Below are 23470 nucleotides of genomic sequence, written 5' to 3' on the forward strand. Positions count from 1 at the left end.
TTCTCTTGATTCCCCCCCTGCAGATCTGCCTGCAGCTTTTGTCCTTAAGGCCACAATTTGGAGTTTAATACAGTATTACAAATACATTATGTACATGATTTTTTAAAAATTTCATTTTATAAAATTTATTTCATTTATTTTGTTTTCATGCTTCATGTTTTTGATTGGTTTATTTCATTGTAATTTTTTTTTTTTTTTAAATTCTGAGCATCTGCAAATAGAAATAACATATATTAAAAGCAGTAAATGCAGAATCCTTAATCTTTGGCTCCGTTTACCGCTGTCGCAAATACTGTGACATGCGCAGTAGTGCACTTCCCGACTAGAACTACAACATTCCTCCAATTAGCGACCGGAGATTCGCTTGACTTCACGCACTCTTTGACGACGTAACACCGGATAGGCCACACACCCGGAAACAGTAACGTTTGCAAGTCAGCTGCTTGTGTTGTTAGGAGAAATATGACATTTTCTAATTAACTATTCTTAAAAGCCTTCTTAATATTAGCAGACAGCTAAGATACACAGATATCAGTCACTTCTGAAGAAGAAGTTACCGTGTGCAGGCAGCGGTTGAGAGCTGTGTTCCGCTAGCCGGACGCCTGTCATCTCTGTTTACCGTCCTTTTATTTGTACATTTCTCAGCTTGCCGGAGTTCAGTATGGACGGTGAGGCGGACGGCACGGTGTCGGAGAACTGTGGCCCCGGTAGGAGGCGGAGGGTGCACGGCATGCTGAAGCTCTACTACGGGCTAAACGAGGAAGGAAAGGCCGCGGAGGAGCCGGAGTCCCTGGATCCCTGCGACATCAATGGGCCTCACTTTGACCCCGAGCTCTACCTCAACAAGGTGCGAGACCTCTGCTGTCCTGTCACCTGTTCACACTGTGCTATTACTCACATAATTTAGTTTTTAAAGCCGCAGTCAGTGTTACATGGAACATGGACGTTCCAGGAATTGCTGTAATTTGTGAATTTCCATTGGGTATGAATATGAAGTATCTATATATCTATCTAAGATAAATAAGAGAAATCTGAATATAAATTAAGCCTTTTTTTCTATATGAATCCTGATGAATCTCTTTGCTATCTTCATCACTGCACCTAAATACCAATAGTGCCATTTGCTGTAATGACGTTTCAGCTATTTATGATAATAATTGATTGAAAGGAAACACTAGAAATTCTCCTTCAGTGTGCCAGGGAATATGGATATATAGACGTAGACAGTTGTGATTCCACAAGAAAGAAATGGACTGCAAATATTTTCTGTTTTTGCAGGTTAATGGTAGTGGTTGTTTATACACACACATTTCCTGCCAGTGTATGATAATTTGACTTTGCTTTGGTTAAAGCAGTTATGAAGCAATCTACTTTATGAATAACAAAGATATAAACAATAAAATGTGTCATTTCACATCATATTTTATTTTACATCTATTATTTTTAAGTGTGACTATGACTGTTTCATGTCTTGTGTCCAAATGCAGCTTAGAAGAGAGTGCTCTCTCGCAGAGCTGATGGACCAGGAGACCTGCATGGTCAAGCAGATCCGCTCTTTGGACAGCGACATGCAGACGCTGGTGTATGAAAACTATAACAAGTTCATATCTGCTACAGGTGAGGGAACGTCTCACGCACAGCTGTTGAAATGTCATGTTTTGTTGAATTGTGTACTCTCAGATAGTTAAGCCATCCTTCCGTCTTTTCCAGACACCATAAGAAAGATGAAGAATGACTTCAAAAAGATGGAAGATGAAATGGACTGTCTGTCTGCTAACATGGCAGCAATCACAGAGTTCAGTGCTTGTATCAGTGGTACTCTTCAGGACCAGCACGCACAGATTACTAAACTTTCGGGTGAGACCAAAACTGGAGTTTAATTTGTGGAGTTACCTGTGGGGTTGTTGGGGGCTTCATAATGTTTATTTTCACGTTTTGTATCTCGCCATGTTTCACTCCAGGGGTTCACACTCTTTTAAGGAAGCTACAGTTTCTGTTTGAACTGCCTGCTCGATTGAATAAGTGTCTGGAGCTGCAGGCCTATGCTCAGGCAGTGAGCTCCCACCGCCGTGCCCGCTGTGTGCTGCAGCAGTACAGTAACCTGCCCTCCTTCAAGGGAATTCAGGATGACTGTCACGCCATCATGGACAAGCTGGCACAGGAACTTCGACAGAAGTTCAGGTGGGAATGTCTGGATCTATATTCAAGTCAGAAATGCCACTGTGAAGTGACATGATAATGAGACTAAAGAGTCCTGTTCACGACCAGACAGAAATGACGCATGCAGATTTTCTAAACTGCAAAAATAAAGAATACATAAAATAATATATATTTATATTTATATATTATAAAATGACAATTCATTTTGGTCTTTTTAGCTGTTGCCAAAATTTGACCTGATTTAATCATAAATTGTAATAATGTTTAATTAATGTTTTGAATGAAATTTGTGAATGAAAACATTTTTATTAGTCCTTTGTTTGTACAATTTTCCATATTGTATGTGCATGTACTGATGCCACTAAGGTACAGATTTTCTGTCATTAATAAATGTTGTACTTGCTTCTGCAAAATCCTTTTTGTACTTTTGACTTTCAACATTTTCAACAAGCGCTTTGTTTGTGTCTAGTTTCTACATTTCCTGTAGATCAACTATTTCTGTCTGTTTTGTTGTTCTCATAGGGATGGTGGGTCAAGTGCCAAAGATTTATCAGAGTGTGTGGAGCTGCTGCTACAGTTGGATGAGCCAGCGGAGGAGCTCTGTGATAAATTCCTGAGCCATGCACGATCTCGACTTGAGTCGGACCTCCAGGGCCTGGAAGCAGAGATAAGACCGTACCCCTCTGCCTCAGCTGTGAAAGATGCTTCTGCATGCAGGTCATCATCGACTGCAGGTGCTGGATCTCCGACTGATAACTCCCCTAAAACGAGCGCCCTGCCTTCTCCAACCTCAAACACGGATATCCTGGAATTCATCGACAGAGGCTGCAATGAATTTGTCAGCAGCTTATGTTTAGTAATTACATCCTATCAAGAACTTTTTATCAACCATGCTCAGACAGGAGAGCTGGCATCCAAAAATATCCCACAGATGGCAAATGGCAAGCTGCATGCCTTTGTGGATGACCTGGCTGCTCGGTACTTCTCACTTGTGGAACGGAGGATACAGGAGGAGAAGGGGGTTGGAGATAACTCCCTCTTGGTCCGCGCACTCGACCGCTTCCACCGCAGACTTCAGGCTGTGGCCAAACTGCTGCCGGGCTCTGCCGTGCCAAACAAGGGGACTGAGATTGTGATACGAGCGGCAACAGAGCGAGTCAAGCAGTACCTCTCCGCTCTGCAGAGCTTCTACATGGACAGTCTGACAGACGTTCGGCAGGCCTTGGCGACGCCACGGCTCTCTGTGACCGGTGCTTCGGTGGCTGGAGGCGGAGCTCTTTTAGGGGCCGCGGCCTCTGGTAGAGATGCTCCGACCAGCCTGCCAGAGCTGCTCTCCTCCCTGTCAGCCTCTATTCTCAACCAGATTAAGTCAGTGCTGGCATCAGTGCATCTCTTCACAGCTAAGGACATTACATTTTCCAACAAGCCGTACTTCAAGGTAAATTGTTTTTCTGTTTAATTGCTGATAAATGAACAGATTTTGCAAAAAAAAAAAAAATTCTGCTCAACCCTTCATGAGCTGAAACTCGACAAGTAGCTAAAAGCACTACTGAGCACACAGGGCTTGAGAAAATGGTGACAGTGACATTCAGTGTAATTGTAACCTCTTGTTGCAGTGACAGTGACAACCCTCTCTGTCTGGCTTCTCCTCGTAGGGTGAGTTCTGCAGTCAGGGTGTACGTGAGAGCCTGGTGGTGAGCTTTATAAAGTTTGTCTGCCAGTCTTCTCGCCAGTTCTGTGAGAGCGCAGGAGACAAAGGAGGTTCGACTCCTCCGGCCCTTCTGTTGCTGCTGTCTCGCCTCTGCTTGGACTATGAGACCTCTACTATCTCTTACATACTCACGCTCACAGACGAACAGTTCCTTGTGCAGGTAAATGATAAATACAACATAACATACTCACTTTTTAAACACTCCTCAAAATGAACCTAGCTCAATCTTAAAGGTAACCCATTTCACTGCCATCTAACTACAGGTGTTCTTCTTCTTGTACTTTCTCAGCATCACAGTCCTGTAACACCCGTCACAAGTTTATGTGCAGAAGCCAGGGAGGCAGCACAGAAACTCCTGAACCATTACGTCAAGGTCAGTTTTCACCAACAGCATTCACTGAATTACTTTTCATACTGAGGGAGAACAGAGACATCAGTGCAGGAAAATACTTCTACAAATAACCTTTTCTCACACGTTTATATATTTTGTCTTTTCTTTTCTGCAGGTTCAGGGCCTGATTATCTCCCAGATGCTTAGAAAGAGTGTTGAAACGCGAGACTGGGTTAACACCATCGAGCCTCGAAATGTCCGCGCTGTGATGAAGAGAGTAGTGGAGGACACCACCTCCATCGATGTGCAGGTAAAACTTTGGATAATCACAGCATGGTCGTCTGCACTATGCCTACCAGTCCAGTCGCCATGGTCTCATCATCATGCGTGAGGAAGCTGTCTAATGAACCCTGTGTGCTTTACCGTAGGTGGGTCTTTTGTATGAAGAAGGTGTGAGGAAAGCACACAGCAGCGACTCCAGCAAAAGGACTTTCTCTGTCTACAGCAGCTCTAGGCAGCAAGCCCGCTATGCTGCCAGCTACACTCCAAGGTGAATAAGCTGCAAACTGACTGGTGAAGTGGTGAGAGTAGAGTCCACAGACATTTTAATGTATTTATAACATATCAGACTCTCTCAGGAGATAGAATAATGATGTCCTGTAGGTATTAGCTGTTGTTGCTGGTGTGTGTTGTGTATACATTTGGCTGACTTTGACTCAGTTTAGTGAGTTTCTGTCATTTCTCTGACGTGTAAGATCCATAATTTAGGATGCATGATACGTAAGTCTGAGGCAAATCACAAGAGCTCTTTCCTAAATCTAAAGCCAAGATCACTTCACTACACAGCTTTGACACTGTCACTACAATGAGGAATTATCTTTACTGCACAAACTCAGTGGTTTACTCTTAATAAAAGTATATTGAGTTTAAAGTTACTAAGATACAGAAGCTGTTTTAGGTAAGTCTTTGATGTGTAAATGTTTTTTTTTAGGTTTGTAGTTCATTACATTCATGTAATTATATTAATATTCAATGTCTTTTTTTTTCTTTTTCCCATTATTTAGTAATTGGGAATATGCCAGTCCAATGAGTGGCTTGTTAAAATGTTTTCAGTGAAAGGGATTCAAACAGAGTCATGGAGCTAATTTGTATTACCTGCTTCACTTTCATTGCAGGGGGCAGTTGCTATTGAGCAGGCTCTAATCATAACAAGAAGGCCATTGGTTTAATTGTTGATTTACTTGAGTGGTGTGTCCTTTGTGTGCCTGCAGTGCTCCCATGGATACCAATCTGCTGAGCAACATACACAAGCTATTTTCTGAGAGGATAGACATCTTCAGCTCTGTGGAGTTCAACAAAGTGAGTGCAGATCTTTGTTATGCTGTTACATCTTAATATAGTCTTCAGTGGAAAAACCATCTCTGACACGCCCCTCCACTGCCCCAGGTCTCTGTGATGACGGGAATCATAAAGATCAGTTTAAAGACATTCCTGGAGTGCGTCCGCCTGCGCACCTTTGGCCGCTACGGGCTGCAGCAGATCCAGGTCGACTGCCACTACCTGCAGATGTACCTGTGGCGCTTTGTCTCCGATGAGAACCTTGTGCACTTCCTGCTGGATGAGATAGTGGGGAGCTCCGCCCACCGTTGCCTGGATCCTGCCCCAATGGAGCAGAGTGTGATCGAAGTCATCTGTGAACGAGGTTAAGGTTCAAAGTGCAGCACGGCCAGATAGTGCACGTATCATACAGACGGAATAACAGTATACACTGGAATCGTGTGTCCAATTTAAACACTTTTACACAATTACTGTTAATGTCAAATTTATTGATTCAGTTCATAAAATGGTTGTTTGAGAATCTGTTTACAGGGTCTAAATTATACTGTGTTGTTGTGCACACATGCTCATAAACATGTAAAGATTTCAACACTCCTGCCACTCTCAGTCAGTGAAACCGCAGTTATCACAGTCTATCCTAGTTTGTGTTTGAGATATAAGGATGGCATTTTAGGATTGTCACTGACTGACAGTGAATTTGGGGCAAATCTACATTAACATTCCAGGCGCATGCTGTACCAAGTGCATAAAAAGCCTCTAGTACTTTGGTTTAATATTATAGTAGTCATTTACAAGTCACAAAATAAGAGAGGAGAAACCCCTTGTATACATGATACAAGCTAAACTTCTAAACACATGTTCCCCTTGAAGGAAATGTGTTTAATGTGAACACAGAATATTAATGATTAAAGAGAAAAGTTGTGTTTGGTTGGAAATCTCATGTATTAATAAATTCTCTTAGGCAGCTTTTGCTGAATAATTTTCAATCAGAATGTGATCTGATTATGTTTTTCATGTCTAACACTAAAGCAGTGGTTCTCAAACTGGGGGGACAGGCCCCTCCTCTAGAGACGTAGAGCCACTACAGAGGGGGCATGGATGACCAGGGGAGAAATATAGAGAGAAACTAATTTGAATGAACATGATTTATGTAGAGAAACAGTTTTTTATCATGGGGACCTTTATTAAACTAAAATTCAACTTGGATCCATTTTTCTAAGTTGCTTCTCCTGTTATTATTAATTACTGATAAAAATTGTGTGGTGGGGGGAAGTGAACTGTTTTTCAGCTCTGAAGTGGAGGGGGGCACGGGAGAAACGGTTTGAGAACTGCTGCACTAAAGTAACTACAGCAGATTTACAGCATCTCTTGCCTTCATGCTGAGTCTCTGTTCTGTCTTACACAGATAAACAGTATGTCTAGGAATGGTTTAAATAAAAGTACAATTAACATGCATGAATGTGAGATTTAAAATGTGTGTTTCTTCCTCCACAAAACAAGAACAGTCTCATTGTAAAAAAAAAGAAGTATGTATGTATGTATGTATGTATGTGAGTGTGTGTATATGTATATATGTATATATGTATATATATATATATATATATATATATATATATATATATACACACACACACACACACACACACACACACACACACACACACACACACACACACACACAGTAAGAATGTTGTAATTATACATGTTTGCAGTTGCTGCTTTAGTGACAGGTTTCATAAGTTTCCAACAATATAACAGGATAATGTATTTCAGGTGTATTTCACAACGACTGCCAGCCATTCTTCAACGTATAAATACAGCTGACTGTCGCCACATGAAGGGCTAGATCGATTGGCTGAGCCCTCTTCTCTCCACCCTCTTCTGATGACCGGGGAGGGATCTGATTGGCTGATACACAACTTAGTGCTGTGAGACGTCGTTCGGGGGGCGTTTCCGTCTGCAGCCAGCTGGATGGATGCGCAGAAGTCCCATTAATACCTACGGTCCCGTCTGCTGTTCCATGTCACACACCGGTAAGACACTATACTTATTGTAATACACATATACAATTATACACACTGTATTTAACTGCAGAGCCTTTGTTTCTCCCGCGTTCAGATCACCTCAGCATCAGCAGGTAAAGATGAACGTTTCACAACAGAAAATGTCACCGCATGGACTGACGGGAACTGACAGCGGTTTGACCTGAACTTTGTCTTTCATGGCTGCAATCACTATAATACAGCACTAGTATATAGATTAACAGCCAATGAAAATAATTTCACACAGTGTGAAACAATTGTACTTCACATTCAGGTACACAGAAATGCTCAGACTCAACTTCGTAAAAGTACACACTATATATTCATAATTGAGCTTAATAATAAATGAACAGTGAGATTATTGCACCAGAAATAATCATATTATTGTACATAAATAAAGGTGGGTGGAAAAGTATGACAGAGATTGATCTGTAAGTTTTGGGAGTTTCTGTGAGGCGTTAAAGGATAATTGTGGATAATTTTTAGACCTGGGCCTTATTTTCTGGTCCAGTATTGAGTGAGAATGCTCAATATTGGACTGATTCCAAACATTTCTGACCCTATTAATAATTTAGATCCAAAAACATGGGAGACAGGGGCCCATGTTTAAAAATACCAGAATAGCCTATCAGGTGTCCATGGTGTACAGAGTGTGTTGTTACTGACTTGTCTCCACCTTTGATAAGGCAAAGGATGGTCGTGTCATCTTCACGTTTGAAAATGAGATTGTTGTCCTGGGTGGAAACAGCCATAAGTGACCAGGATGTAGACTTTGGGGCTAAGGCAGCAGCCTTAGGGGGCTTCTTGTGCTGATTACGAGCTCAACAGAAACCTGATCCTCACCACCTGTGGCCTGTCTGTAAGGAAATCCAAAATCCTGTTACAGGTGTTGGCACTCCAGGTTCTTCCAGTGTCACAGCCGGATTCATTGTTTGGATGGGGTTGAAAGCAGCCCCGTGGTCCAGAAAGAGCATGTGTGTTTACTGTAGTTGTATTCGATTTTTTTAGGGACCAGTACTATGATTGAGGACTTGAAGGACTGTGGGACTGCTAGCTATGAGAGAGAGGCCATTAAAATGTTTGTGTATACACCTGCAAGCTGTTCAGCACAGGCCTTCAGGACTCTCAGTGACACTCCATCAGGTCCTACTGGGGCTTTACCTGCTTCAGAGTCCTAGGAAGCTGTGTGTGTGTCACCTGGGGTGCAGTCACCTCAGGGTTACAGGGGGATTTTGAGGGGATGTCTCTGTTTAGTCTGTCAAATCTGGGACAGAAACTGTTAGGGTTGTCTGGTAGACTGGTGGTCTCTTGGTTCTGTTTGTTTTTCTCCTGTAGTTAGTGACAGATTGGATTCTCTGCCACATACTGTGTGTAGTTATCCAGGTAGCAGCTGTCAAGTATTTGGGAATATGCCCTTTATTGCAGCTCTGGTGAAATTTTGTAGCTCATATCAGGCCCCCTTATACTCCATGATGTCCCCGGACTTGAAAGCTGCAAACCTTTTCCTGATCTTCAGGGGACACAGATGGAAATGTACAAGTTAATGCAACTACTAACAGTCTCTGTACAGTCATGAATATTGTTTGTGTCCTTCAACTATGCTTTCAACTATGCAATAAAATGGATGGTGTCATTATGCATTGATGGTTAAGGTTAGAATGACCTCTGCACTGATTAAAAAAAGGTTCTATCTACCTCAATTAATCACTGATCGACCATAGCAAGTGTTATTATTATCACCTACATTTTTTACACTCTTCCCCCTTTTCAAATTGTAACAGACATATTCAGAGACTTTTTTATCTAGGTACATTTTTACACAAGTAATGTAATGTCTTTTTAAGTAACATCACTGTTTCTTGAGTACAATTTTGCAGTATTCAGTTCACACCTGGTGCCTCGTATCAAAAGTAAAAGCCCCTTTCAAAGTTTTAAATGTGCTATATAAGTATTATTATAACTGATGCGCTAAAGGTAGGCAGTATTTTAATGGAGCTGGTTGAATGAAGCTACTTTGAACTACTTTGACATATGCTGACATCTTGACATACGTCTCACGGTGTATCTAAAACTGTCATTCTTATTAGTATGGTTTCATCATGCATCATAATGTCTAAGATGATTATATATTGTAAACAATAGGTCTAAAATCAAAGTCTCTGCTAACTATGGCTGTTAAATTAATGTGATGTAAATAATACATAGTACAAAGGAGCAAAAATTGGAAATAAAGCACAGAGACCTCAAGGTTGTACTTAAGTGCAGAACTTGAGTAAATGTGCTTAGTTACTGTGCATCACTTCTGTTAACAAGGATTTATGTTCATTTGTAAAGAGGCTTTCACTGTGTTGAGCTCAGAGGGTACACTGATCCCATTTATGGCCCATTTAAAGAGGAGCACTGGGTGTTAATATGCAAGATACAGAGGTTAATCACACTGAGTTCTACTGCAGATTATATTAAGGATTATTATAATTGTCAGCTAAGATTTGTCCTAGAAAATTTATGTCGCTTTTTTTTTTTTTTAACAAATAACTGAACATAATCAGTTCAGTTATTTGTTACTTTGGCATTACTGCTGTCATTTTTCTAATCTAATCAGATGTGTTTATTTTGACTGAGATACTATGTCGGCCTTAATATTTTCACAGGAGACCAATAATGAGGCCGAGCAGTCAAACATCCAAACACAGATCCTCACATGACACAGAGAGGGAATTTGGAGGAACCCTCGGTGAGTCAGAGCAGAGCATCTTACCCAGACGCCTCCTCAATGCGACCACTTTAATTTTATTATTAAATTATTATAAAATTTTATTATTCAAACTGCTGCCACAATAAAGAGATGATAAATCTCTCACTGCAGAAGCGATCACTAACTTCACAGCATGAACTCCATCAGCACACTCTTGCAACTCTTCATTACAACCACCCAAATCAGATTTGTCATTGTAGGCATGAGATGCTAATGAGTTTCCATGTGTATGATTGTGTGAGTAAACTGCTTGTACTTTGTTTCTTGCTGTGTTCCTTGAATTGAGCATTACATCCATTTTGCTTCCCAGTTGTTTTTGAAGTAAAGTCATGTTTTGCTTTAACAGATAAGCTCTCCACTGCCTTTGGATCTGACAATACTGGACATGAAGCACAAATTTTCTTGTACTTGTACAGACAGTTAACATACATTTGCAGTATTAATCTGATACAATAGATAGTCTCACTGGTCAGGTGTTCTCCATCATTCAGTTTGCCATGTGATGCTGTTTCACTTTTTGTATCTTCAGTGTTTGCAGGTGCTGCTCTGCCATGTCAGCCAGGTTATCTTAACACACACACACAGTCTGTCATCTCACTTTAATCTGTATTCGTGTCTCAGGTGCCATATGCATTCCCGTCTTTCTTCCGTTGACGGTGCTGTTCCTGATCTGTGTGAGTCGATCCCCTGAGGCCAGTGTTCTCCAGTGGCCCCCTCCCCTCCCCTCCACTGACCTGCTGTGGGACCCTCTGGCCCCCGTGCTTCTGCTGGGATGGATCTCTCTGCATGCCCTGCTCTATTCGATGCCATTAGGAAAGGTATGACACGTTCATCAGCCTGGTTCAATCTTAGCTGACAATTATAATAATCCTCAGTATAATCTGTAGTAGAACTCGGTGTGTGTAGGGTGGTACGGTAATTAATAACAATAAATGAAATAAATTTGTCTGTCAACTAGTGTTGAAATTGTGATAATATGATAAGATCATGTAATTGTTATTTAATTGGATTATTCCAAAATTGTAATTAAAAACAAAAAAGTTATTAAACCAAGACTATGTGACTTTTGCTGAACACTGTGACCATAAGTGGCAGTTACAAGATAATGACATGTTGAATTTTCCTCCACTTCCCATGATTCTCTTCAGTCCACTGCTTTAATGACATTACTATATTTGCTTGTCACATGCTGAAACGTAGTGTCACATACATTTCACCAAGCCGTAGCATAATGGCACTGAACATGCATACAAGCCCAAAGCTGTACATGAACTGCACAGGTTTGATCTGTTGACCTTCGACCCAAATATTAGATCAGACTTTATTGATCCCAAATGGGGAAATTTTCCTTTTCTACTACTGATCTTACAGCTTTTCCAGTCGTTAATATAGATTCAGGGCATAATTTGTGTTTGAGTGAGTTCAGATTTTAAAAAAATAAAATTTATTTTTCTGCAGGTGTCTGAAGGATTAGTGCTGAGGGATGGAACACGCCTCAAATATCCCATAAATGGTATGGCTGGGTAAAAACATGACTTACAGGACATCACATGTTTTTCCTTCTTTTTTTCATTTATATATATTTTTTTCATTTTTAAGATTTAATCCGAATGTGTTAAAGGAACAGTTAGTCATAACTCTTAGTCATAAGTGTGAAATGTAGTGTAGTACTGTAGTGCCTTATAGTAATAATAAGAGCTGTAAAAATTTACAGCTATGGTTGAGTATTACATGTTTTCAGTGTAAATTCTTTGTTCACATTTGTAAAGCTTCATTGTAGTAAAATTCACCCACTTTTGCGTTTTATTTTAAGCAAGATTCAAAAGCTGTTTTTCTCTCTGTATCTTTTAGTTAAACCTCTACACTTCCTGCCTGCTCTGACCTTGAGCTAAAGTTTACTTAAGTTACACAATCTGAAGTCCTTTCCCAACTTTTACGTGTTTTTTTTTTTTTTATACCAGCCTCTGTCAGTCGGCTTATCTGTCTCCCCCCAGGCTACAACATTTAGTTTTGTTTGTTTCTCTCTCCCAGGTTTTCATGGCCTGTGCATCAGCGGTTTGTTGCTGATGCTGTTGCTGGGGCTCGGGGCTCCTCTCGGGTATCTGTTTGAGCTGCTGTTGCCTCTGGCAGTGTGTGCAATAGCAGTGTCATTCCTGCTCTCCGTCTACCTCTACATCCGCTCCTTTTGGGCTCCTTTCCATGCGCTCGCTCTGGGGGGCAACACAGGTGAGAGTTGAGGTTCATCATTAAAGGAAGAATTCACCCTAAAATGCTGTTTAAAAACAGCTCCTGGTGTAGGCCTGTTTTATTGTTCGGTGGAGGATTTTGGTATTCCTGTGGGTAACTATCTAACCGCCAAGCTCCACAGGAGCCTGCAGGCATCATGCATAAAGTGAACACTCTCTTTCAAGTAAGCTGACCAGTTTGTTTGCAGAGCCAAGCGATCAAACTAAATCAAACGGAAAAAAAACAACTTTTTTGTGGATTCAACTAACATGAAATGAAATGATGTAACATGTAAAACAGGCACATGCATGTATGATTTACACAGAATGTAGGATGGAGAAAGAAAAATGAATTAAGCCATTGGGCAAAGAGATGGATGGTGTATATACATGTATACACCTGGTATCTAGTATGTATTTATTTATATATTTTATTTTATTTTTTTATTTTATTTTCTTATATTTATATTTATACTTTCTTTTATGACCAAATTCCTTCAAAACTAATGACATTCTCATCCAATGCAGATGTACTGTTTAATGCCAGTTAGCCAATATTAGCATGATAGCACGCTACACAGATGGTGGTAGACATGGATGGACATTATACCAGATAAATGTCAGCATGTTAGCATGCTGATGTAAGCATAAAGCTCAAAGCACCACTGTGCTCATCAGTTTCTGACTTAAAAAAGGTTTCAACTGGTTAATTGAATGGTAGTTTAGGGGAAAACGTTACTGACATGACACCTGTTAAGAGCTGATATTAATTCCCTGTTCACTTTTTATTCACATCATGTACCTGCAGACAATGTAAAAACAGAATGTTGCTGTATTTCCTGTGGATCGTTTTAACATTCATCCCTCTGTTTTGTTTAGGAAATCCTCTGTATGACTTCTTCATCGGACGGGAGTTAAATCCTCGCATTGGCAACTTTGACCTTAAATATTTCTGCGAGCTCAGACCGGGTCTGATTGGCTGGGTGAGTAGACCTGCAGGAGTGAACTGAGAAGTTGTAAATCCAGACACTGATAAATGTTTCAGGTAAAAGGTTCGTATATACTGCACCGTATTCAGAGGGCAAAAAATTTTGATTATTTAGATTTTACACAGAATATGTACAGAGCCCTGACATTTTCTCACAATGCAGTAAAACACTGGAAAAAAAAATCTGACATGATGAAATCAAGAGACTGTAATTTCCCTTTTCATAATTTGCAGTTGTTAAAAACATGTTTGAAGTGAACTTGTTAAAACAAAATAGTTTTGCAATCATTCACTTTATTCTAAAGTCTGAATAATTAAGATACTTGTAAACATGAAAACGACAATAGACCACTTTCCGTAGCGCGTATTGCTCTCCATTTTCCTCAGAGCCTAGCGGCTACCAACAATACAGAGCAAGAAATAATAAACACCACTTTGGAAATAAAGAAACAGGAAGAAGCATGTTCACTGAAGAGGTTGAAGAGATATTGTCATAATGCTAAATGGAGTAATAACATAGTTTGAGTATTGCTTCCAGCAAACAAGTGACTACAGCAGTGCTGTGACAAAGGCAAACTAAAACAGCAGGTTGTATTAACAAGTAAACCGGTTTTGTTACTTACTGATCTAATAGGTTTCTATCACTCTCTCTCTTTCTTCGCCTGCTTTGTCTCCTCCGACAACAGAGTTCTTTTCTTTTGCTGGATAGTTCCCTCAGTTATTCCAGTTGTTCCATTGTTGTTATATTTCCAGTACCTAGGGAAAGCTACTGATTGCTACCAAGACAAAAACAAAAGTCGGGTCTAATAGGGGAAATGTCTTAACGCTGATGGTGTCATTATTCTGCAGCCATTATACTGTGCGATCAACATTTACTTCATAATGATAAGTTATAGCAAAAATGTGTCTATTGGCACTTTAATTAACCCTGACGGTGATCTCTGTTAGAGAATCCATCAGACCTACAGGTGGCGATGTTGCTCTCCTCTGATCGCCCACTTCAGTTTGAAGTCTGTGAGTTTGACACAGAATCAGAAACTTTTCTCCCTGATGACCTGACACAGTCAGAGATTTGTTGGAGGACAGGGGTGCACATCGTCATCTGTGTCTGAGTCATCAGACCAAATAAGACAAAATATAGATTTTCTAGTAAGAATTATAACAAGGATTTCAGCAAGGTTCTCTTTGTCTTCACTAGTCTCACAAAACAACACAGACAGAAAAAGGATCGGGTCTGGAAAATGTAATAAGCCTTTCATTGCAAGCATTTTTTTTTGTTTCTCTGTGTTTACAGTATAAACAGTAAAACCGTTGCACATCTGAATGTTTTAAAGCCATGTGCGTAGGAGAGGACAGAAAAAGCTTCCACCAACTGGCTACAGACAGTGTGTGGGAGATTTTCATTTCCTGTTGCATGTTAAAACTATTTACTTTTAACATTCAGCATCTTACAATTGCTGCTAATGTCCTAAGAAATGGACATTTGAAGATCCACAAATTATTTAGTGTAGTGCATGAAAATTATGATTAATAATTCCTAATTTAGGTTTTCTTAGATGTAAACAAACTTTATGTTCAAGAGCAGAATTTGACTTACAAGCCTGTTCTGGAATGAAGGAATATTTCTCAATGCTGTGATATAAACATGATTCTTCTTCCACTTACACAAAGGCCAATATAACTGATTAATAAATAATATATCTCAAATAATAAGCCGCCTGGTTAGCTCACTTGGTAGAGCATGAGACTCAACCTCTCAGGGTCATGGGTTTGAATCCCACTTCGGGTGGCACCACTTTCCGTGGGCTCAGCACCACTTTCCGTGGGCTCAGCACCCATGGAGGTGCCATAGGCACTTCTGTGCATTGTGAATTGGGCGGGCTTATCTGGGTCCGACCTGGGCCTGGACCCAGATAAGCGGCAGATGATGACATGACATATCTCAAATAATTATTTGAGTTGTTCATGATTCCATGATCTCTAAACTAACTTTCTGCTTTCACATGGATGCATTAGAAAGTAATCTTTTTTTAAAATCTATAAATAGAAAACGTTTTTATTAGAAAAAAGTTTTATTTAATGGTGGTTGTGGAGTGCAGGTTTTGAGAGTCCTGGTCTCAGGAAAACACTGCAGCTTCACCTGCCCTAACAGGTACATGTTTGGGTGTTTAAGGTTTCAGACAGTTGACTGCAGTTTGTGGTTCTGAATCAGTTAATCATAGGATGATGACTGTCTAGCTAGCAATGATCAGTATTCACTTCCTCTCAGGTGGTCATAAACCTGGGCATGCTGATGAAAGAAGTGGAGCTTCGAGGTTCCCCCTCCCTCGCCATGATACTGGTCAACAGTTTCCAGCTGCTGTATGTGGCGGATGCTCTGTGGAACGAGGTGAGGGGTCATTTAAAAATTAGGCTCCAGAGAGTTTTAACTTTCTGTCTTTGGACTTTTAACTCTTATTATTTGAGTTTGATTTAATCTCATGCTACATTGTTTTTTAATAGGAGGCTGTTCTGACAACCATGGACATTGTGCATGATGGTTTTGGCTTCATGCTGGTCTTTGGAGACCTGGCCTGGGTTCCCTTCACGTACAGCCTGCAGGCAGCCTTCCTGGTCGTGCATCCGCAGGCCCTAAGTTCACTCGGAGCCGCAGCTATAATTACACTGAATGGTAATCATGTGCTGGCTCTTTTTCAATGAGGCTGTAAAATGTTGTGCTTCATGGTTGACTGTGGCGATGTTAACATTAACTCTCTCTCTCATTAATCTCTTTTCTTTCAGGTATTGGATATTATATTTTCAGAAAATCCAACTCACAGAAGAACCAGTTCAGACGAGACCCCACACATTCGAGTGTTGCAAGTCAGTTATTTTTCAAATTTGCCCTGAATTTATTTTTGAAACTATCACAAATACGCTCAAATATACTCTTTTACATCTTATTTCTAACAACGTATTTCATGCTGTGCCCATGAAGAAGAGATTAAATGCATTTCCTCTTTGTGTCAGAAAGGAGAGGGAAATGTGGAGTTGGTCTCTGAGGTGACTTGCAAATTTTACTCAGAAATATCTTTGTTCTCCACGGCTCCTTGCAGGACTGGAGACCATCGCCACAGCAACAGGGAAGCGGCTGCTGGTGTCCGGCTGGTGGGGTCTCGTTCGCCATCCCAATTACCTCGGGGATCTCCTCATGGCCCTGGCGTGGTCCCTGCCATGTGGTAAGACAACTTAAACACCACCGCAGGGCTCATTTTGTGTGTGTGTGTTTTATTTTAGTTATTTAATATGGATGAAGTCAGTGATAAGATTAATGTCAGGGTGAGTATTAATCATATCCAACCACAGATCACTAGAATACATTGATTTATTGGTGTTTTTAATGACATGATCTGAAACACATTTCAAACATTGGCGCAGATTTTTATATGAAACATAAATCACTTCATTCTGACATGTGCCATCAGTCCAAGTGGACTACAACATATTTTAAGACATGAACATGCACCTCTCTGTGGAGCCTATGGTCACTACTCTCCATCTGTACAGTGGGTGGACAAAATAACAGAAACAACTCACAATTAGATACTGAAGCCCTGCAGTAATTTCAGCTGATTCGTCAAAACGGTCAGTGTGGAGGCTTTAGGTTTGCAGCATTAAGTACATATGAGTGGATGAGTGGGTTTTTAGAATGAATACCAAAACTATATACTATAGAGTTTCCAATTCTCGTAGAGATAGTGGTTCTATCAAAAAAGTTTGTTTCCTAATCCAGCCCTAACCATTGTGATTTTTTTTCAAATTTCCTTCCTGCCCTCAAAACGTAATTATACAGTGTTTAATACTGATGCCGAATAAATGAAGGCAGCAACAGCCTGTCAATGTTCCCCTGTAAACTGCCTTATGTTCCCTTGAAAACTTCCTAGAATGGTGACTGTCAGGCTTTTGTTGCAGCTGACACATAGTCCTCATTGGTATTCAACTTCATATGACTCACTTTTGTAGCCGCCTTTGTAACTGAGGTGTACAGCTGCTTCTGCCTTAATTGCTGCAGCAAAAGTCACAAACTGCTAAATGATGCTCCTAAAACACACACGTACAAAAAACATGATGGCATATTCCTGACAGATTTAATCTGCACTGGCAAAAAGGAGCACTGGTGCATGTGTATGTAAAGCCTGTCTGCAGAAACACTGAAGACTGAACTGATAAACACTCCAATGTACAGACTCAAAAAAAATGACCATCAGAACATTATGAGCTTAATCAAACTGGTATTCACCGCGGTGCTTTTGTGTGACACAGACTGAAATGAAAACACTACAGTTATTTGCAGAGGAGGGTGTGCTCTTGATTTCAGCTTGTTTGATGTAGTTCACATGATAAACACCGATATCAGTTTTAAATAGTGTCAATTTCCCTCAGTTCTGTTTCTTATTTTCATCAGTGAATCAAAAACTTTTTGTGCTTTCCTTTGATATTATGTTGCTCTTATAATTCATACCAGTTTCCTCATGCTTACAAGTCTCTGTTTGCTTCTCTTTTCTTTAGGATTCTCACATCTGCTGCCTTACTTCTACGTCATATATTTCACCGTGTTGCTGATACACAGAGAGGCCCGCGATGAGAGACAGTGCAGGGCCAAATACGGACTAGCATGGGACACCTACTGTCGACGCGTCCCCTACAGGATCTTCCCTTACATATACTGAAAAAGAAAGCAGATGGATGGAACAGGACCAAAACTGTCGCACAATATCCTTGTGACTCCGCAAATCCACACAAACCCAGCAATAAGGTAAAATGTAAATGTAAACGTAACAACCGGTGCTGCTACTGGGAATCTGCAGGGGGCTCACAGTTTTACTCAGCCTTCCTTTGTAAGGCTATGGTCCCATTACAAAATGATGGATCGCTACTTATAATTCCTTGCATTTTGACTTTGAAACCTCACAGCGATCTGATACACTATAGGTAAAATCAGTTTACATGTCTCTTGCTCTGTGTTTCCGCAGCTCCAGTCATCTTTTCTCAGAAAAATTAGATCTTTTCAAAATGAGGGAAAAAAACTTAATTAAAAACATTATTGTTTTACTCTTTTGACTTTTAACGAGAAAACAAACTGAAAAACAAAACAAAATGGTTAACGTCAGTGCCTTTTTTTTTTAGCTAAAAGTCCTGGGTCATATCATTTTATCTTTTTTTTTTTACAGCGTCATTTTGTAAAGTGTATTGTTACCTGTGAAACACATTTGAAATAAACAAATCAACAAAACAGCTCTTTATCATGCATCTTCATTACACTTTTTCATTGACAGTCTTAGAAAGACAAAACAATATCATCTTAATATGGTGGAGCTCTAATATCATTACTTTACATTATATATGCAGACAAATGCATTTTTCCATTGTTTTAAAGATTCAAATCTACACCTTTAACAGGCAGCTGAAAGACCAGAGCAGCTATTAGCCGGTACAGATCAGCTAATAGCTGGGTAACTTTTTTAATAACCTTTTCCAACCTGTTATCATCATCCTGTTTAAATGGATTCTCTTTCCCACATACCAGCGTTAATAGCAGATGTTCACCAAGCCTCTGGGCTTTTTTAACACCTGTCAGATTTCTGCTCTGAATATGTTCTGCTCCAAATTACTCAGAAGGAACAAAAAGTACACAGGGTGTTTTAGTGCAAGGAAACACAGTCAGAGGGCCCTGTAAAACGTTTTCTATCAGCATTAAAGCAGTACTCCTTTTCTGAAGTTGTGCTTTGGAGCTGGTTGAGTCACTGTGGAGGTGAGGTGACAGGTGGTTTTATTGTTAATGGACTGGTGCGTCACTTCGAGGACTGCTTTTTGAACAGGTGCTTACTAAGACGTAAATGGTCCATGATGGTCTGTTATTATGGTCAGCAAACAGATTTAGACCCCTGTTCTATTAACAGGCAAAGCAGTTTTGTCCAAAAATAATGTACATCATATTTGCCCTTTTCAATTACAAATCACCCTGCATTTACACTGCAAATTATATTTCTCTCGCATGCAGTGAAATGTGTGCCTACTGATGACAGAGTTCTCTGCAGATGCACACCTTCATTTTTCACCTTTTAAACCCATTTACAGTACAGTTGGCCTCTGGCCTCGCCCACACAGTGCTCAAGCTATTTTGTGTTGTTTTTCAAATGCAAGTGCTAATTAGGAATGTGCTTGTAAAATGCCATGGCTGTCTGCATGGTGGCTGGATTCATACTGAATTAATACATAAGCTTCTTAGGTTTTATGTACATGTGTGCATATTTACTGTGTTCATTTTTTATTTTCTCCCTCTTTTATGGCTCTTGCATTACTTTATAATTCTGATTAGAACAGTGTGGTAAAATGTAATATTGTTATTCTCATATGAGATCAGTCAGTCAGTTAATAAAGAAAAATAACTCTTAAGATTTCATACAGTGCCATTCAAACCACAGATGGAAAGTAATGTACTTAAGTACTATGTTCACTATGTTTACCTGACAACTATATACAGGTCACTTCTTTTCAGAGATTAAGATATTGCAATATTTAACATTAAGAAACACGATAAGGTCATAAAATACAATGCATTTGTAAAGACTGAATCAGTGGTTTCCACCGCCATATATATATATATATATATGAATATATAAAGAGAGAATGAACAAAAACCACATAAACAAACAAATTTAACATCATAAAAATTCTATACAAATGCACTTATTTTTCTGGGTTCCCAAGTTAAAAGAAATCCACTCCATTACATTAATATTTACATCAGATCAGTTCATGCATCAAGGCTTTTAGTCTAAAATGGATCCACAGGGGGACAACTCCAAAATATGTGGAAAGGATTTGCATCTCTGTTCAGCATCTCTGATCTACAGCAGTCAGTGTGGTTTGAATAGACTTCTTTTGGGGAGGAGTAGAGACAAAACAAATAACATTCTTCAGACTAAAGTCTCATCAACACTGAGAACTTGATGTTTTCCACTATCTAGATCTCCTCCCATTTCTCTGGTGTGATTATTAAATTACCCTCTCATTTAGTTTGAGTGTATCTTGTGTATTGCTAAAGGCTCCATTATAGCTTTGAAACACCCTTTTTATTATTTTCTAACTAACTGTAAAGTAGTCAAAATTTGTTCAACTACAGTCGTAAAATGCTGCCTTACATATTCATGTATCAGTTAAAGTCTAATAGTGTCAGTCACAAGGGTCATTTATCTGCAGAATTCTCTGACATTCTGTACTTTTACTTCAGCAGGATTTTGAGAGCAGGCTTTTATTTTAAAAGGACTTTAACATTCCTCTGCTTTTACATTATTGGAACTTTCATTTAAGTGAAGGATCTGAGCATTTCTTTTACCTTTGGACTGACCTGACCAGCTGCTTTTCATCTATTTTTAGTGAAGGTGAGAAATTTGGAACAGCAGAAACCTGAGATATAAAAAGCTTTTGGGCCTCATTCATAAAAAATTATCATAAAATTTAATCTTAAAATTAGGCGTGAGCTGACCTGTCTGATTAAAAAGAGTCTTACAACTGAATAATACTTTGTCTATAAAATAGCTTTGAAATTGCCTCAGGAATTTGACCATACATCAACAGCCTTCATTTTCCTGTATTATACCTGTCTCATATAAGATTTAAGATGTTTCGCAAAAACACCAGCACTGCTAGAGACAAGTTAATTGTTTTTCACATCTCCTCCTTAATAAATGACAGCTCTGATTTGGTTTTCATTTTAGAAAAAACACATTTTTATTTATTATGAGGGCCCGAGCACCGAGTGGTGCGAAGCGCCCCCTTGAAAATTTCAAAACCCCCTATGCATTGGGCTAGGACTGCATTGGGCTATAGTTAGTCATAGGTGCACGAAAATTGGTACACATGTTGATCATACCGAGGCGCACCAAAAAGTCTCTTGACACCTGACACCTGATTTGGTGGACTTCACCTCAAGACCATGATGATCAAAAGTTATAAAAGGCTTTTCTCGAAGTGAAAGGGCGTGGCCTCTGTGGCTCACCAAAGTCTGGTGGCGTTTCGTGAATTTGCCATGACATTTTGAATGGCTCTCACGTCCACATACTTTATCCAAACATCTTTAAACTTTATGAGCATGATGAGGGCTCTGCCCTGAATGCCTCCATATGTCAAACTCCTGCCTTACTCGTGGCGCCTCCTGCTGGTAACAGGAAATGACCTATTTTTACTCTGACGTGTACTGCTCATTAGTAGTTGACACAATTGACTTTGTTTCTGCTCTACAACTCCCAACTACTTGGTGAAGCTACATTATAAAGGCCGTGAAGCTGCGTGCAGTGGCGTCTGTGTGGCGGCGTGGCAACAGTCAATCCCTTGCTGTGAAATTCCGTTTGGATTTTTAATGACCTTAACGGCCTCCTATGATCATAAAAATCCATACATACGTTCTGGGGGGCTTGTCCTAGCAGCTGATGGGGTTCTCGCAAGTGGGCGGGGCAAAATGGCTCAACGGTGCCCCCTTGAATATTTAAAATACACCTCTCCAGTATGAAAATGAAAATTGGTACACATAAAGAACACTTCCGGATGCACAAAAAAGTCTCTTGACACCATGACTTCAACCCAACAGGAAGTCAGCCATTTTGTTTTTGGCAGCCAAAATTCAGTGCTTTCCACCATTCCACCTCAAGACCACGATGATCAAAAGTTATAAAAGGCTTTTTTGACGCCTTACTATACTATGACGTTTTTTTATGACATTTTGAGGCCCAAAAAAATTTTGACTTTTTTTGCCCAAAAAAACGCCATACTATACTATGACGTTTTTTATGACATTTTGAGGCCAAAAAAATTTTTGACTTTTTTTATGACATTTTGAGGCCCCAAAAAATTTTGACTTTTTTTGGCCGAAAAAAACGCCATACTATACAATGAAAAAAACGCCATACTATACTATGACGTTTTTTATGACATTTGGAGGGCAAAAAAAAAATTTCACTTTTTTTGGCCGAAAAAAACGCCATACTATACTATGACGTTTTTTATGACATTTGGAGGGCAAAAAACTTTTTGACAATTTTTGGCCGAAAAAAACACCATACTATACTATGATGTTTTTTATGACATTTTGAGGTCAAAAAAAATTTGGACTTTTTTTGGCCTATTTTGACACCTTACTATACTATGACGTTTTTTATGACATTTTGAGGTCCAAAAAAATTTTGACTTTTTTTGCCCGATTTTGATGCCTTACCATACTATGATGTTTTTTATGACATTTTGAGGCACAAAAAAATGTTGACTTTTTTTGGCCGAAAAAAACGCCATACTATACTATGATGTTTTTTATGACATTTTGAGGCCAAAAAAAATTTGGACTTTTTTTGCCCGATTTTGACGCCATACTATACTATGACATTTTTTATGACATTTTGGGGCCAAAAAAATTTAGAATTTTTTGCCCGAAAAAAATGCCATACTATACTATGACGTTTTTTTATGACATTTTGAGGCCAAAAAATTTTTTGACTTTTTTTGCCCGATTTTGACACCTTACTATACTAAGACGTTTTTTATGACATTTTGAGGCCAAAAAATTTTTGACTTTTTTTGCCCGAAAAAAACTCCATACTATACTATGACGTTTTTTATGACATTTTGAGGCCAAAAAAATTTTTGACTTTTTTTGTCCGAAAAAAACGCCATACTATAATATGACGTTTTTTATGACATTTTGAGGTCAAAAAAAATTTTAACTTTTTTTGCCCGATTTTGACGCCTTACTATACTATGACGTTTTTTATGACATTTTGAGGCCAAAAAAAATTTTGACTTTTTTTGCCTGATTTTGACGCCTTACTATACTATGACGTTTTTTATGACATCTTGGGGTGAAAAAATTTTTTGACTTTTTTTGGCCG

The 23470-nt window shown here is 39.4% G+C and overlaps 2 protein-coding genes across 3 annotated transcripts; both read left to right on the top strand.

Moving 5' to 3' along the window:
- Nucleotides 1-414: 414 nt before the first annotated feature.
- vps51 (VPS51 subunit of GARP complex) lies at nt 415-6746 on the top strand. The gene is made up of 11 exons (XM_041052392.1): nt 415-847; nt 1488-1617; nt 1711-1857; nt 1962-2181; nt 2683-3598; nt 3816-4031; nt 4161-4244; nt 4378-4512; nt 4631-4752; nt 5474-5561; nt 5649-6746. The coding sequence occupies exons 1-11, from the start codon at nt 662-664 to the stop codon at nt 5907-5909; spliced, it is 2505 nt and encodes an 834-aa protein (XP_040908326.1). The 5' UTR covers nt 415-661; the 3' UTR covers nt 5910-6746.
- A 601-nt stretch (nt 6747-7347) lies between these two features.
- On the top strand, nt 7348-18812 carry tm7sf2 (transmembrane 7 superfamily member 2). Of its 2 annotated transcripts, XM_041051738.1 has the most exons (12): nt 7521-7573; nt 7659-7677; nt 10234-10316; nt 10959-11155; nt 11796-11850; nt 12369-12563; nt 13442-13545; nt 15820-15939; nt 16053-16221; nt 16332-16412; nt 16646-16768; nt 18099-18812. In XM_041051738.1, the coding sequence occupies exons 1-12, from the start codon at nt 7561-7563 to the stop codon at nt 18257-18259; spliced, it is 1320 nt and encodes a 439-aa protein (XP_040907672.1). In that variant the 5' UTR covers nt 7521-7560; the 3' UTR covers nt 18260-18812. The 2 variants fall into 2 exon arrangements, with proteins under 2 accessions (XP_040907673.1, XP_040907672.1); XM_041051739.1 differs by lacking the exon at nt 7659-7677 and having other exon boundaries at nt 7348-7573.
- Nucleotides 18813-23470: the final 4658 nt, after the last annotated feature.

This window comes from Toxotes jaculatrix, chromosome 12 (genome assembly GCF_017976425.1).
Source record: "Toxotes jaculatrix isolate fToxJac2 chromosome 12, fToxJac2.pri, whole genome shotgun sequence".
Classification (NCBI taxonomy): domain Eukaryota; kingdom Metazoa; phylum Chordata; class Actinopteri; family Toxotidae; genus Toxotes; species Toxotes jaculatrix.

Coding starts and splice junctions, on each gene's coding strand:
- vps51 (XM_041052392.1), top strand. CDS start 662: ATGGACGGTGAGGCGGACGGCACGGTGTCGGAGAACTGTGGCCCCGGT. Junction 848..1,487: donor CCGAGCTCTACCTCAACAAG/GTGCGAGACCTC, acceptor GTCCAAATGCAG/CTTAGAAGAGAGTGCTCTCT. Junction 3,599..3,815: donor CCAACAAGCCGTACTTCAAG/GTAAATTGTTTT, acceptor TTCTCCTCGTAG/GGTGAGTTCTGCAGTCAGGG.
- tm7sf2 (XM_041051738.1), top strand. Junction 13,546..15,819: donor GACCGGGTCTGATTGGCTGG/GTGAGTAGACCT, acceptor ACTTCCTCTCAG/GTGGTCATAAACCTGGGCAT. Junction 16,769..18,098: donor GGCGTGGTCCCTGCCATGTG/GTAAGACAACTT, acceptor TCTTTTCTTTAG/GATTCTCACATCTGCTGCCT.